The 13,163-nt window shown below is 39.4% G+C and overlaps 1 protein-coding gene across 3 annotated transcripts in view; it reads right to left on the reverse strand.

Moving 5' to 3' along the window:
• KIAA1958 (KIAA1958 ortholog) overlaps window positions 1-13,163 on the reverse strand; it is a 126,457-nt gene that overhangs the window by 65,468 nt on the left and 47,826 nt on the right. For all 3 annotated transcript variants that reach the window (XR_011253895.1, XM_069573868.1, XM_069573867.1), the window contains exon 2: window positions 222-1,413. Coding sequence is in view for 2 of the 3 variants with exons in the window: in XM_069573868.1 (XP_069429969.1) it covers window positions 222-1,389 (1,168 nt within the window). In the remaining variant the exon portion in view is untranslated. The remainder of the gene's footprint in view (window positions 1-221; window positions 1,414-13,163) is intronic.

Here is a 13,163-nt window from a genome sequence, read left to right on the forward strand (position 1 = left end):
GTACAATCCTACAGCTGTCCTCTCAGCCCTGAGGTACACCAACTGGATGATGAATTTCCTTTTTTTATCACCTGAGTATATTCTATTTCGTTATTTCTATCTTTCTGAGAATAACAAAGGCCCAAATTCTAGCAAATTGGGCCAACGGTTTTAGGAGTGCTGACGGCGCACAACTCTCTGATGCACGTGAACGAGGGACTCTGTCGCCTCACGCGCCATACCTGGTATGCACTGTGCCGTGGCCTCGGTGGTTATGGTTGGAGCGACTGGGGGCTGCTGCTGACTGGAGCTCACTTCTGGCTCTGTGTTAACTGAGGGAGAAAGGGCCACCTCACAGGAGGAGACCTGGCTGGGCAGATGGGACAGGAACTCTTCGGAAGCAACTTGTTCATCCTGTCCCGGCAGCTGCAGGGCAGACAAAGGGATGCTGATCTGTTTGTTAGGATGGGATGTGCTCACGGGCATCTGCATGGCCACATGCTGGCTGGTGCCATGGGCACCAGGGGGTCCCCTGTTAGGTGAAGCCAGAGATACCCTGGTGGTCTTCTGGACGACTGGTCTAGACATCACAGAGGGGGATGCAGACACACCATGTGGGTCCAGCTCTGTGCTGATGGCGGATGTTACGTGGGAAATCAGCTTAGCAGACCCTAAGGAGGGCCCAGCATGAGCCTGAGACTTGGGTTTTGCCATCTGTGTCAATGACAGGGCTGGTCCATCTACCCCTCCAGTCAGCTCTGCATTTGCCACAATGTAGTAATCTTCGGGAATCTCTTGTTTGATCTTCTTAATGATGACATCACTGCTGCATTCATCAATCATTTGAGTCTGGGAGCTCGAATGGAGAGAAGATGGGACTATTCCAGGCCTTTTTCGCGCAATGCTTTGAGGCCTCTGCGGTTGGGGTTCAAAGTCACTATCTTCATCCGTCACAGAGGACTCACAAACCATGTCAAACAGAGTGTTTTCATCTTCATACTCTTCAACCGCCTCATCCAGTTCAGAGGGCTCACTGCAATAAGAGAAGTCACAAGAGTCTCTGGTCCGATTACAGTCTAGCTTCGCTTTCACTGGTCTCCCAGGGTACCTTTCAACGGGGCTAGTTTGAGTCTCAGAGGGCACGCCAATTATACTTGGACTATCAGAGTTAAAACTTCTGTTATCCTGGAAACAGACCCTTTCTTGGGAGCCAGCTCTGCAAGTAGCTGTCAGTGGCCAGTGATAAGCGTGGCCTGCACTACAGCCCCACATTGCCGTCAGGTTCCCATGGGAACCTTCTGAAAGTAAGTGTTTCAGGTTTGGAATGAGGCTGCAAATGGTCCCATGGCTGTGGGCCCAGCTGACCAATTTGGATAGATTCTCAGATGAGGTATGAAGGCAATCCTCCATGTTACAGGATCAGCAGTGTCTTTCCTAAAAGGAAATAATCAAAATAAGAAGCCATTATTACCCAATATATTCCCAGATCTCAATCACTTCAATTTCCTTGAACTATGATTAGGTGGCACACAATAAGAGTAATAGTTAATATCATGTATATGGGCATAGACTGGAAGAGAATGTAGGGGAAAAGTAGAAACAGTTTATGGTTTCTGGCTGTGGGATTTGAGAATTTTCTGTTATTTCCTTTATTGTTATTAATATAATGTCTGTGTGTGTTAGTTGCTCAGTCATGCCCAACTCTTTGTGACCCCATGGACTGCAATCCACCAGGTTCCTCTGTCCATGAGATCTTCTAGGCAAGGATACTGGAGTGGGTTGCCATTTCCTTCTCCAGGGGATCTTCCCAACCCAGGGATCAAACCTGGGTCTCCTGCACTGCAGGCAAGTGAAAAAAAAAAAAAAAAAAACAAGCAATAAAAAAAGAGGTGAACTTTTTCATAGCACATTTTACTTTCAAAGTTACAGAGAGACAGGGTCAATTAACCAGGAGGATGAACTTCCAATTTCACCTTCCACCACCATAAACTCCATCACTAGAGGAAGAGTCAACAAAGGCTAAGATCCATTCTAGGATGGACGGGAGAGAAGGGAAGTCTGGCTGTATTTTGCTGGATACCAGAAAACAAATGACATTACTGGGAGTCCCTGAAGGAAATGTGGGGCTAAATCTGAGATGTGGGGAAGAAAAATCTTTTAACAGAGAAGGGAAAACAGACTGAAAAGAGAGCCACTAGAGGCCCCTGCTGGGATGGGGTACAGGCAGGCTGCAGACCAGAAGCAAGGATGGGTAGGCCAGGTGCCAGACCCTAACCAAGTCTTAGGAGCAGGCTTCCCATCTTCTTGCTGTCTGAAATTCCTGAAACATTGCCTTTATCTCACAATTCAGAGGTAAAAAGATTCATCCAGTCTATTTTACCATCTTAGGTTCCTATACACACAAGTTGGTATATAACCAACTACCAAATAGAAAAAAATCATTCTTTATTGGACAGAGGTCAAAAAGAATACTTGTTACGGGTCCTTGATTGGGTAAGAGTAAGGACAACATAACAGGCAAAAAAAGTGGAAAAAGGTACAGACGGAATCCGTGTGTGATTGGAAATGTCTAACAAGGCTGTCAGAAGGAAGACCCTGGGAAGAACCAGCAAGAAGGAAGAAGGATCTGGATGTGTGTGCCCTGGTCATCTGCAGCTGGAGTAACAGCAGGCACCTCGCTGGTAGTGGGCTCTGCACTAAGGTGTCACGGTCCAACGGCAAGGCCATGTGACCATCCGGAAGGGTGCACTTGAGCCTCTATTTTCTGCCCTGCGTCCGTGGCACACCATCAGCAGAGTCTGGTAAACTCAAACCCTTTAACATGTTTCGTAACATGTGTGCGACAGCCTCTCTAATACAGCCATGGCCACAGTCAACGTCCCAAGCCTCATTTTCTACTATGGCCTTCTCGCGCATTTCTTGCGGCCTCCTCCTCCCTAAACACAGTTTCTCACTGGCCCTGGGCCGCTAAAAACCTTCTTTGCCTTGATATGCAGCCGCCTTCTTTCTTTACCTGGAAAACCCATTCAGGGATGACCTCAGGACTACCTTCTGTTGAAGTCATTCTAGACCCTCTTTGCGCCTCAGAGATTTTAATTCTCTTCCTGTACTTCCATCATCTCAAAGAACTTGGCCTTTACTGTACCATTATCACTGACTTTCTTATCCATCTCCCAGACTTGCCTAAGGATTACCTGAGGACAGGGACTATGACACAATTTTTCATTCATCAATGAGGACCTACTTAGGGATACAGAAACTAATAAGATATGGTTGTGCTTGAGATCTCATAATCTATTGTAGATGCTGAAAATATGAATGAAGAGTGAATGAATAAATATATAAATACTGGAAGCACCATCCACACTAACAAACTGAACATATAAGACCCTCAAATAAGAAACATGAAATTCCCTATGACTTTTATTGTAATCATTTAAGGGATAAGAGGACTTTCTCCCCAAGGGTGTAAACAGAAACACAGCTGTCTTGTGTATGTAGGAGAATAATACATGAACAACCAGATTTTATGAAGCAGCACAAACTGGGAAGATCCCCTGGAGGAGGAAATGGCAAGCATTCTGGTGTTCTTGCCGGGAGAATCCCTTGGACAGAGGAGCCTGGAGGGCTACAGTCCACGGGGTCGCAAAGAGTTGGACACGACTGAGCGTTTGAGCGCACAGACACAACAAATCAAAAGAACAGGGACTGGTGTGGGAGTCAAGAACTTCAAATTTTCATTCTGGAGCTTATGTCTTTGGCCTCTAATAATTCACTAATTATCTCTGAGTCTAAAATGACAGGACTATGATCTTTATGCTTCTTTCATGATCTAGCAATTTAGGATCTTATTTCATTTATATTCCTTTCATATAACTTTAAAGTAGAAATGCAGATAAAAGAGAGACTGGGGGAGGCGCTGGTATTTGTTTTTTGAGCTTTCTTAACATACCTGCTTGGTTAGTGTGGCAGAGACTTCTATTTGCCTACCCAGAATATCCATTCTCTCTTATTTATTACAGAGTCCCAGTCTGTTGGGGCAGCAATATGCTCACCTAAAACATATTTCCCAGCTTCCTTTGATATGGAAAATATCATATGACACAGTTCTAGCCAATGATACGCAAACGGAAGTCACGGGGTGGGGCTTCTGCCAAAGGCCTCAGAAATACAGACTTGTCCTGTTTTTGCCTTTCTCCCTTTGTCCTTTCCTTTCTTCCTTCTGGGAACAAGGACGTGATGGCTGGGCCCCCAGAGGTCATCTAAGGAACAGGAATTAAGGACTTAAGGATGGGAAATAGCCAGAGGAGCTTGGTAATACAATGGAGCCACTGCATCAGCTCCGAACTGCCTAAGATTCCTTGTTACGTAAGGGGAAAGATTAAACCCTGATCTAGCTTAAGTCACTGCCACGGAGTATTTGATTATACAAAGCTAAACTCAACTACTAACACAAAAAAAGAATATTCATCTCTGGGTTTGGAAACCTTACAGCAGAATCCTTCTTTTTCTTTGCACTATACTCCAGGACAATTGTTTCTCAGACTGGATTCAACAAATGAACCTTGGGAGGGCTATAATTTTATGTCATAATGTTAACCCTTTTCATTTTTATCAGAATAAAATACAATTAATATAAGCATATTATGAATCATTTAAATCTTATATCTAAGTATTGCCTTGTAATTTTAGTTCTGCTTTGCCTTTGTATCTACCTATACTCAAATCAGTGCCCATAATCATAGAAAGTGATATCATTCAACTCTCATTTGTTGGGAAATCTGTTCATGATGCATTCTTTTTCACCAGGTATTAAATACAAAACTACTTTTCGGCATTAATAATTGCCAAATGAAAAGTATTATGATTTGACATCAGGAAAATGGCATATTGGAAGGACTGATGCTGAAACTCTAATACTTTGGTCACCTGATGCAAAGACCTGACTCATTAGAAAAAGACCCTGATGCTGAGAAAGACTGGAGGCAGGAGGAGAAGGGGACGACAGAGGATGAGATGGCTGGATGGCATCACCGATTCGACGGATGAGTCTGAGCAAGCTCTGGGAGTTGGTGATGGACAGGGATGCCTGGTGTGCTGCAGTCGATGGGGTTGCAAAGGGTTGGATACGACTGAGCGACTGAACCGAACTGAAATGGCATATGTGATGGTGAAGTAATATACCTCTTTAAATGTCACAAACTAACGAGAAAAGAAGTAAATGATACATGCTCATAGGAAAAAAACCATATACATTATGGCACAGTATTTAAATGATAACAGTTCAAACTGTAAAAATGTGGCAGAATCAAAATACAAAACTGTATATGGCTGTGGAAGTCAAAAGTACTTACTGTCCAGGTAAAAGTTACCATACAGAAGTTAAATAGTATGTTTGCTACAGACCCACAGCCAGAAAAAAGTTATAATTAAAAGGCAAAGTGGATAAAATTTTATATTTTATTAAAAGCTTAGCCAGTTAATTCTATAATAATCATTAACTTTAAGAACAACAGGTAGTAATAATAAGTCATTTTTATTACATTCTGAAACTCACTTGCAATCTCATGAAGAGGCTCTTAAACTTTTCTTAAGTACCATAAAATGAAAATATTTTTCCAGTATTACTATTAATATAATTTAACCAGGCAACCAATGTTAACTGGTAGTTATGAGAACATAATTAGCTAATATTTAAGGTACTTAAATGAACTGAGTCTAAGCTGACAAGGAATAGCTATCAATATACTACAATATATTCTAAGTTTATACAAAAGAGAATCAAAAATAAGGCAATCAAGGTATTTTCAAACTACTGAGAATGAGCACAGCTAGCTCTTACAATGTGGATTTGAACTGTGCAGGTGTACCTATACACTGGTATTTTTCAATAGTAAGTAGTACTACGCTACTATACAGTCAATGGTTGATTGAATCCATGGTTGTTGAGGAGCCACAGATATTGAGCTCCTACTATAAATTATATACAGATTAACCCAGAAGCAGTTCAAGGATGAACTATAGTTTCTAGAATATACTGATTTCCATCAGCAGTCTGATGAAAAGCTCTATGCTCAAAAATAATGCTTTTTCTGTATTTTCAAGAATTCAAAATAACTTCAAGAAAGATCTTCCCAAATCTTATATGGGTGATGGTTGGATTAGACACTCAGCGTTACAGATTATGGGACACCTCATTTAAAAATGAACCTTAAGGAGGCCTGCCTAGCAGAATCTAAGTTAAGTATGAGATCTAATTATCCTAAATCAGCAAAGCTATAAAGTTATTATCACCATACTGTATGTTAACTTAGGTAAGCAGACATTCTATGCATTAGTATTCATATTGTTAAAGCCAAAATCAGAAACATATTAAACATAGAATCAGACTTGCTACCATCAAACCTAACATTAATCATTAGGTTTCAGAATGACAATATAAAACAATTGTTATAGTTAATATTTATTAAGCAATTATTGATTGCCAGGCACTACTCTAGGACTTGACATGTCAAGAATTCTATCAAAAATCCTAATAAGTTAGGTAACTTATCATCTTGGGAAAAATAATGTTAGAGCCAAAATCTGAACTTCAGTCTTAACTCTAGAGCCCGTGCTCTTAATTAATATACTATACTGCTTCCAGCAATGTAATAGTAGAAAAATACTATCTCAAGTCTAGTCCTCTAGCACATAAATGTTGTTACCTTGAGCCTATGCTGGTTTTATAGTTTTACTTAGTTGAATTTGTATATCTTTTCTGATTTATAGCTTTATCAGAACTATAAGCATGTATTTTATGTATAAACATACTTAAGTAACATTATGATAAAAAATAACTTAAACTAGCACTAGGTATAAAGAAGATTCATGAAAATATTTTTTTCAAAAGTTTGAACGAAATTTTTTGTAGAAAAAAAATGGTATAAAAAAAAATTGTCACTTTTCCAAAGCCTGACAAAGTGGGCTACCAGTCAAATACTGTGAATATCTAGTTGGCTTTTACTTGACTTTGGTTATAACAATCACCCCACAGTTGTTGCAGTCTCTCTCTTTATGAGGTAGTGAACCTTTCAAAGGATCTGTTATTTTAACACCATTAAATGTGGTGGTAGTTTAGCTGCTAAGTCGCTAGTCAGTAAGTCCAACTAGGGCAACTCCATTAACTGTAGTCTACCAGGCGCCTCCATCCACGGGATTTCTCAGGCAAGAATACTGGAGTAGGCTGCCATTTCCTTCTCCGGGGGATCTTCCCAACCAGGGACTGAATCCGAGTCTCCTGTGTTGCAGGCGGATTCTTAACCAGTGAGCCATCTGGGAAGCCAATATATTAAATACTTAGGAATAAATCCAAGACTTTCATACTGAAAACTACAAAATGCTATTAAGAGAAATTAAACATGACCTAAATAAATAGAGATATATACCATGTTTGTAGATTGGGAGATTACAATATTCCTAGGATCAATTCAAGATCAATCAATTCAGGATCAATTCAATCCTGAACTGATCTACACATTCAATGGAATCCCAATGAAAATTCTACCTGACATTTCAAGTAGAAAATGCCAAGTTAATTCTAAAATTTACATGGAAATACAAATAACTTAGGATAAGCAAAATTCCAAGAACAAAGTTGGAAGACTCACTCTACCTGATTTCAAGACTTAAAATGATTTCCAGCTCAGTAATCAAGATCATGGGGGTACTGACAAAAGAAAAGACACATACATCAATGGAACTGAGGAAGGATCTAAAAACAGACCCACACATATTTGGTCAACTGAATTTTGACAAAACTGTAAAGATAATTCAATAGGAAAGGAAAATCATTCCAACAAATAGTGTTAGATCAACTGGATATCAATTTTTTAAAAAATCAACCTTCAGTTACACTACACATAAAAATCAACTCAAAATGGATCAGAGATCTAAATCTAAAACCTAAAACTAGAAAACTCTGAGAAGAAATCATAGACCATCTTTGTAAACTTGGAGTAGGCAAAAGTTTCTTCGGATGCAAAAAGCACTAGCCATAGAAAATTTCTAATAAGTTTTACTACATCAGTTGTTAATGGAATGTAACCATTAGGCCTTAGCAGGGATAGAGAAGCGATCCATTAAACTTAAACACACTTAACATAGTTACTTCTTTCAAGAGTTCCCCTGAGTAACATTCAATGCAAAGGAAACTTGGGTATGGTCTAAAAAGTTCTGACGATGTCTCACTAAACTAACAGATCAGTGACTTAAAAACCCAGAAAAAAAAGAAAATAAAACAAAAAATGCGAAGTACTGGCTCTTTAAAAACAAAAAAATAGAAATAAGGTTACTCTGTGTTTTCTTATTTACTGAGGATGACATAGCTTTCTATTTTGTTTGCCCACTAACTAGGACTCTTAGAACCTAAGAAGTAGATCACATAAGCTTAATTTTTCCATATTCCCATTAAAGGATACAATTTATTATATAGGTTAAATATGGAAAACTACTCAAACAACAGAGATTTTACAAAAAAAAATCTGAAGAAAAAAGCTACAACATTAATGTACAATAGTGTGCAGAAAGGAGGTAAACTTAAAACAGAGTAAAGGATACAGGGTATTTACTGCTATTGAGGCCTACAATGTGCTTTCCAAACTTAAAATACATCTATTGTTTTAAAACTTCCACATGTAAATTATATAAATTAATACAGACATTAAAAGTGGACTTAAAAATAAAGAATTTGGAGAATATAATACTTGCTTTTACTTTTAATATAGTATATTTATTAATTTTCAAATGTCACAAGTACCATGTAACTATTATGTAATTTTTGGAAATCGATAAATCTAAAAGATACTTTGTACACAGTAATTTTGAAAATCACACTAAAAATATTTTAATTATATACCATGAATGTATAACATACATTTCATTTATATTTCAATTCAGTACATATCTACTGAATACTTATAAGCTAAACACTGGAGTAAGTTGTATCCCCTTCCAAATATATATTTTAGTCCTAACTCCCACTACCTCAGAATCATCTTACTTGGAAATAGGGTTATTGCAGATGACAGTTGAGAAACAGTTAAGTTTCGATGAGGTCACAGAGAGGTAGCGTAAGCCCCTAATCCAACATGACTGGTGTCCTTGTAAGAAGACAGTTACATATGGAGAAAGCCATGTGACAGTGAAGTGAAGGCAGAGATTGGTGTTACGCAGCAGCAAGCCAAGGGATACCAAAACCTGCCAGCAAGCCACCAGAAAGAAGCTAGAAGAGCAAAGAGTCCCTGTAGTTTTCAAAAGGAACGTGGTCCTGCCAGCATCTTGGTTTGGGACTTCTAGCCTCCAGAACTGTGGGACAATAAATGTGGGTTTTTTTTAATGCCACCCAGTTTGTGGTACTTTGCTAGGCAGCCCTGAGAAACTAGTGCACATTGTGTGAACCATTCAAAAAAAATACACAAAACTAGTGTTCCTAACTTCTAGAAGTTCAGAGTTTAGTAGCACACTATGTAAGTCAATTAATTAATAGACTATAATACAATGTAAGTAAATGTTTCAAGTATGGGGATAATGATTAATTCTACTTCTTGGCTGAGGAATGCAAAGGAAGTCAGGATTTGCTTCCCCAAAGAGATTCTACACAAAGGCACAGTGACTGGAAACAATATGGTGATTTTAAGGAACTATAAGGATTCAGTTGTGACTTCCCTGGTGGCTCAGACAGTAAAGCGTCTGCCTACAATGCGGGAGACCTGGGTTCAATCCCTGGGTTGGGAAGATCCCCTGGAGAAGGAGATGGCAACCCACTCCAGTATTCTTGCCTGGAAATTCCCATGGACGGAGGAGCCTGGTTGGCTACTGTCCATGGACTGGCAAAGAGGCGGACACGACTGAGTGACTTGACTATCTATCTATATCTATCACTATCTTCACTATCACTATCTATCTTCACTACTACTATCTATCTATAAGGACTCAGTTATTACTGGCTTGTGATATATAAGATGAAAACAATGGAAAAAGATTAAACTGCAGAATAATGGAGGGGCAAAAGCATGATGATCAAAGAGCTTGAGAGTCTACCTTGTGAAGGACCTAAACCAGAAACAAATACATGGGCGAAACTTGTATAAAGATCATTTCTGAGGCAGATTAAAAGGTAGCAAGGGGCAGAGGAGGCTATCTTAGAAGTCTAAACCAGAAGCCTAAGGAATTAAAAACAAAGAGAAAGAGAGTACAGATCTGTTAGAAGATAACCGGCAGCAACTGGGGATGAACTGCTTTTGAGGAACAAGGGTGAAAAGAGACGCTAGAATAATTTTCAGGTTTCTATCCTGAGGGCCAGCTAGAATAGATCTGTTCTCAGTCAAGACAAATATCAGAAGAGGAAGAGCAAATGTTTAGGTTAGAAGTGATGATCTGTTCCATTTCCTTTAAAAAGTAATAGACTCAGGAATCACTGATATTAATAGCATAACATGAATAATCTATGCAATTTACACATAAAAATCTCCCAATTTATCTCCCAGGTAGACAAGTATGCCTTTCTATGAAGAGTATATACCTTATCTGACTTTGCAACACGAGTTAAGGTAATTTGAATACTGAAAACCATTTCAGTTGACTTTTAAAGTCATTTTAGTCAGGTTTCTTGGGTGAGAGTATAAAACATGTGCCTTCAGAGAGATTCACTGTTCACCGAACTTACTTCTCTGAGTCAAATGTAAAACGTCACCTGTATCAATTAAGCATTGCGAAGCACTGGCTGCATCCTGGAAAGAAAAGGGTGATACACAGTCTGCATCATCACAGAGCTTAGTCCAGAGGCCAGCCAAATGATAAAACAAGAAACTGCACAAGGGTAGTAACTGCTACAAAGAGACAAAACATGGTGTTACAGGAACACAAGGCTTGGGCATCTAATCTGGACCAAGACGAGTCAAGAAAAGTTACCTAATGATGTGCAAGCTGCGTACAGAGGGGTGCACAGAAGCTAGTGTGGTGAGAGGCAGGAAAAGCGTCCCATTTGAAGGTTCAGAAAACACAGAGAACAACGATGTTTGAGAAAATGGAAGTTGTTCAGTACGGCTGAATCGAAGAATCTAAGGAGGGATCCACAAGGAGTGAAGAATGTGCAAGAAGCATCTGAAAAAACAGGTAAGGGCCAGTTCAAGAAGATTTTCTAGACTATGTATTAAAAAAAAAACCGACTTTGGGCTTTATTATAGAGATGATAAAAAAGTATTCTATGATTACAAGAAAGTGACTTTTGAATCATCATTCTGGTAATAGTTGGAAGTGGGCCAAGCTGGAGATAAGGATCCAGATAGGAGAGAGAATGCAATAATTCAGGTAAGATATAATGGTAACCCACCTTGGATAGTGGTAGGAGGGATTTTATGAGAATGACAGATTTGAAAACCAAGTTAAGATGCAGAAGATGAAAGATCAGATTTGGGAGGCAGAAGGAAGGAAGAACTTGGCCACTGAGAAAAAGTTTGGTTTATGCCATGTTACTTTGAGGTGCCTTTAAAGGGAGGTATCAGATAAACAACTGAATATACATATAGTTCAGTTCAGTTGCTTAGTTGTGTCTGACTCTTTGCGATCCCATGGACTGCAGCACATCAGGCCTCCCTGTCCATCACCAACTCCGAGAGTTTATTCAAACCTATGTCCATTGAGTCCGTGATGCCATCCAACCATCTCATCCTCTGTCGTCCCCTTCTCTTCTAGCCTTCAATCTTTCCGAGCATCAGGGTCAGTTTCCCAGCAAATGAGTCAGTTCTTCACATCAGATGGCCAAAGTACTGGAGTTTCAGCTTCAGCATCAGTCCTTCCAATGAATATTCAGGACTGATTTCCTTTAGGATGGCCTGGTTGGATCTCCTTGCAGTCCAAGGGACTCTCCAGACACTTCTCCAGCACTATGGTTCAAAAGCATCAATTCTTCTGTGTTCAGCTTTCTTTATAATCCAACTCTCACATCCATACATGACTACTGAAAAAACCATAGCTTTGACTAAACGGACCTTTGTTGGCAAAGTAATGTCTCTGCTTTTTAGTATGCTGTCTGAACTTTAGCCTCTGCTTTTTAGTATGCTGTCTAAACTTTAGTATGTTGGTCATAACTTTCCTTCCAAGGAGCAAGCATCTTTTAATTTCATGGCTGCAGTCACCATCTGCAGTGATTTTGGAGCCCAAAAAAATAGTCTCTCACTGTTTCCACTGTTTCCCCATCTATTTCCCATGAAGTGATGGGACCAGATGCCAGGATCTTAAGTTTTCCGAATGTTGAGCTTTAAGCCAACTTTTTCACTCTCCTCTTTCACTTTCATCAAGAGGCAAGTTCCTCCTCACTTTCTGCCATAAGGGTGGTGTCATCTGCATATCTGAGGTTATTGATATTTCTCCCAGCAATCTTGACTCCAGCTTGTGCTTCTTCCAGCCCAGCGTTTCTCATGATATACTCTGCATATAAGTTAAATAAGCAGGGTGACAATATATAGCCTTGATATTGAGTGCTAACAGAGTGTAAATCCAGAGAAACTTGTTCTAGTCTGCGAAATCAGTGAAAGCTTCCCTGAGAAAGTGGGATCTAAACTAAGAGCTGAAGGATTAGTAGGAATTCATAGATGAAGGTGGAGGGGGCAAAAAGAAAGAAGAGATCACCAGGCAGAAGAATAAGCATAAGCAAAGGTCCTAAGAAAGGTTCTGAAATCCCCCCTTATAAAACCACCCTTAGAAACTACCCTGCCACATCCCAGACCACCGCAGAGGGCCAGGCTAATAGACGCAGCAACGGGAAGCAGTTCTTACCCAACCCATTCCACCACAGTTCACCTGCTTCCTTCTAACAAATGCTGTTTACCATCTCTTTGACTCTTTTAGTTTTAAGTCCTAACTTAAAACACACATTTATATCATACAAGCCAGTTACTCCTTTAGCAGGAAAATAAGTAATTTTAAAAATAATTTTAAATAAAATTTCTACTCTTATGAAAAATAAATACCTCAACCTTAGTCAATAATTTGGTACTGATAGTATATCAAAAATGCTTTAAAAATATTAATGTATCTAAAATACTTACCCATTAAAAAGCTCCAAATTCTTGATCACTCCCAATTATTCATGATTTTAATTTCTGCAGTTTATACTAAGCATAAGTGTCTACTACTATTAGAAA

Source organism: Ovis canadensis, chromosome 2, assembly GCF_042477335.2.
Source record: "Ovis canadensis isolate MfBH-ARS-UI-01 breed Bighorn chromosome 2, ARS-UI_OviCan_v2, whole genome shotgun sequence".
Taxonomy (NCBI): Eukaryota; Metazoa; Chordata; class Mammalia; order Artiodactyla; family Bovidae; genus Ovis; species Ovis canadensis.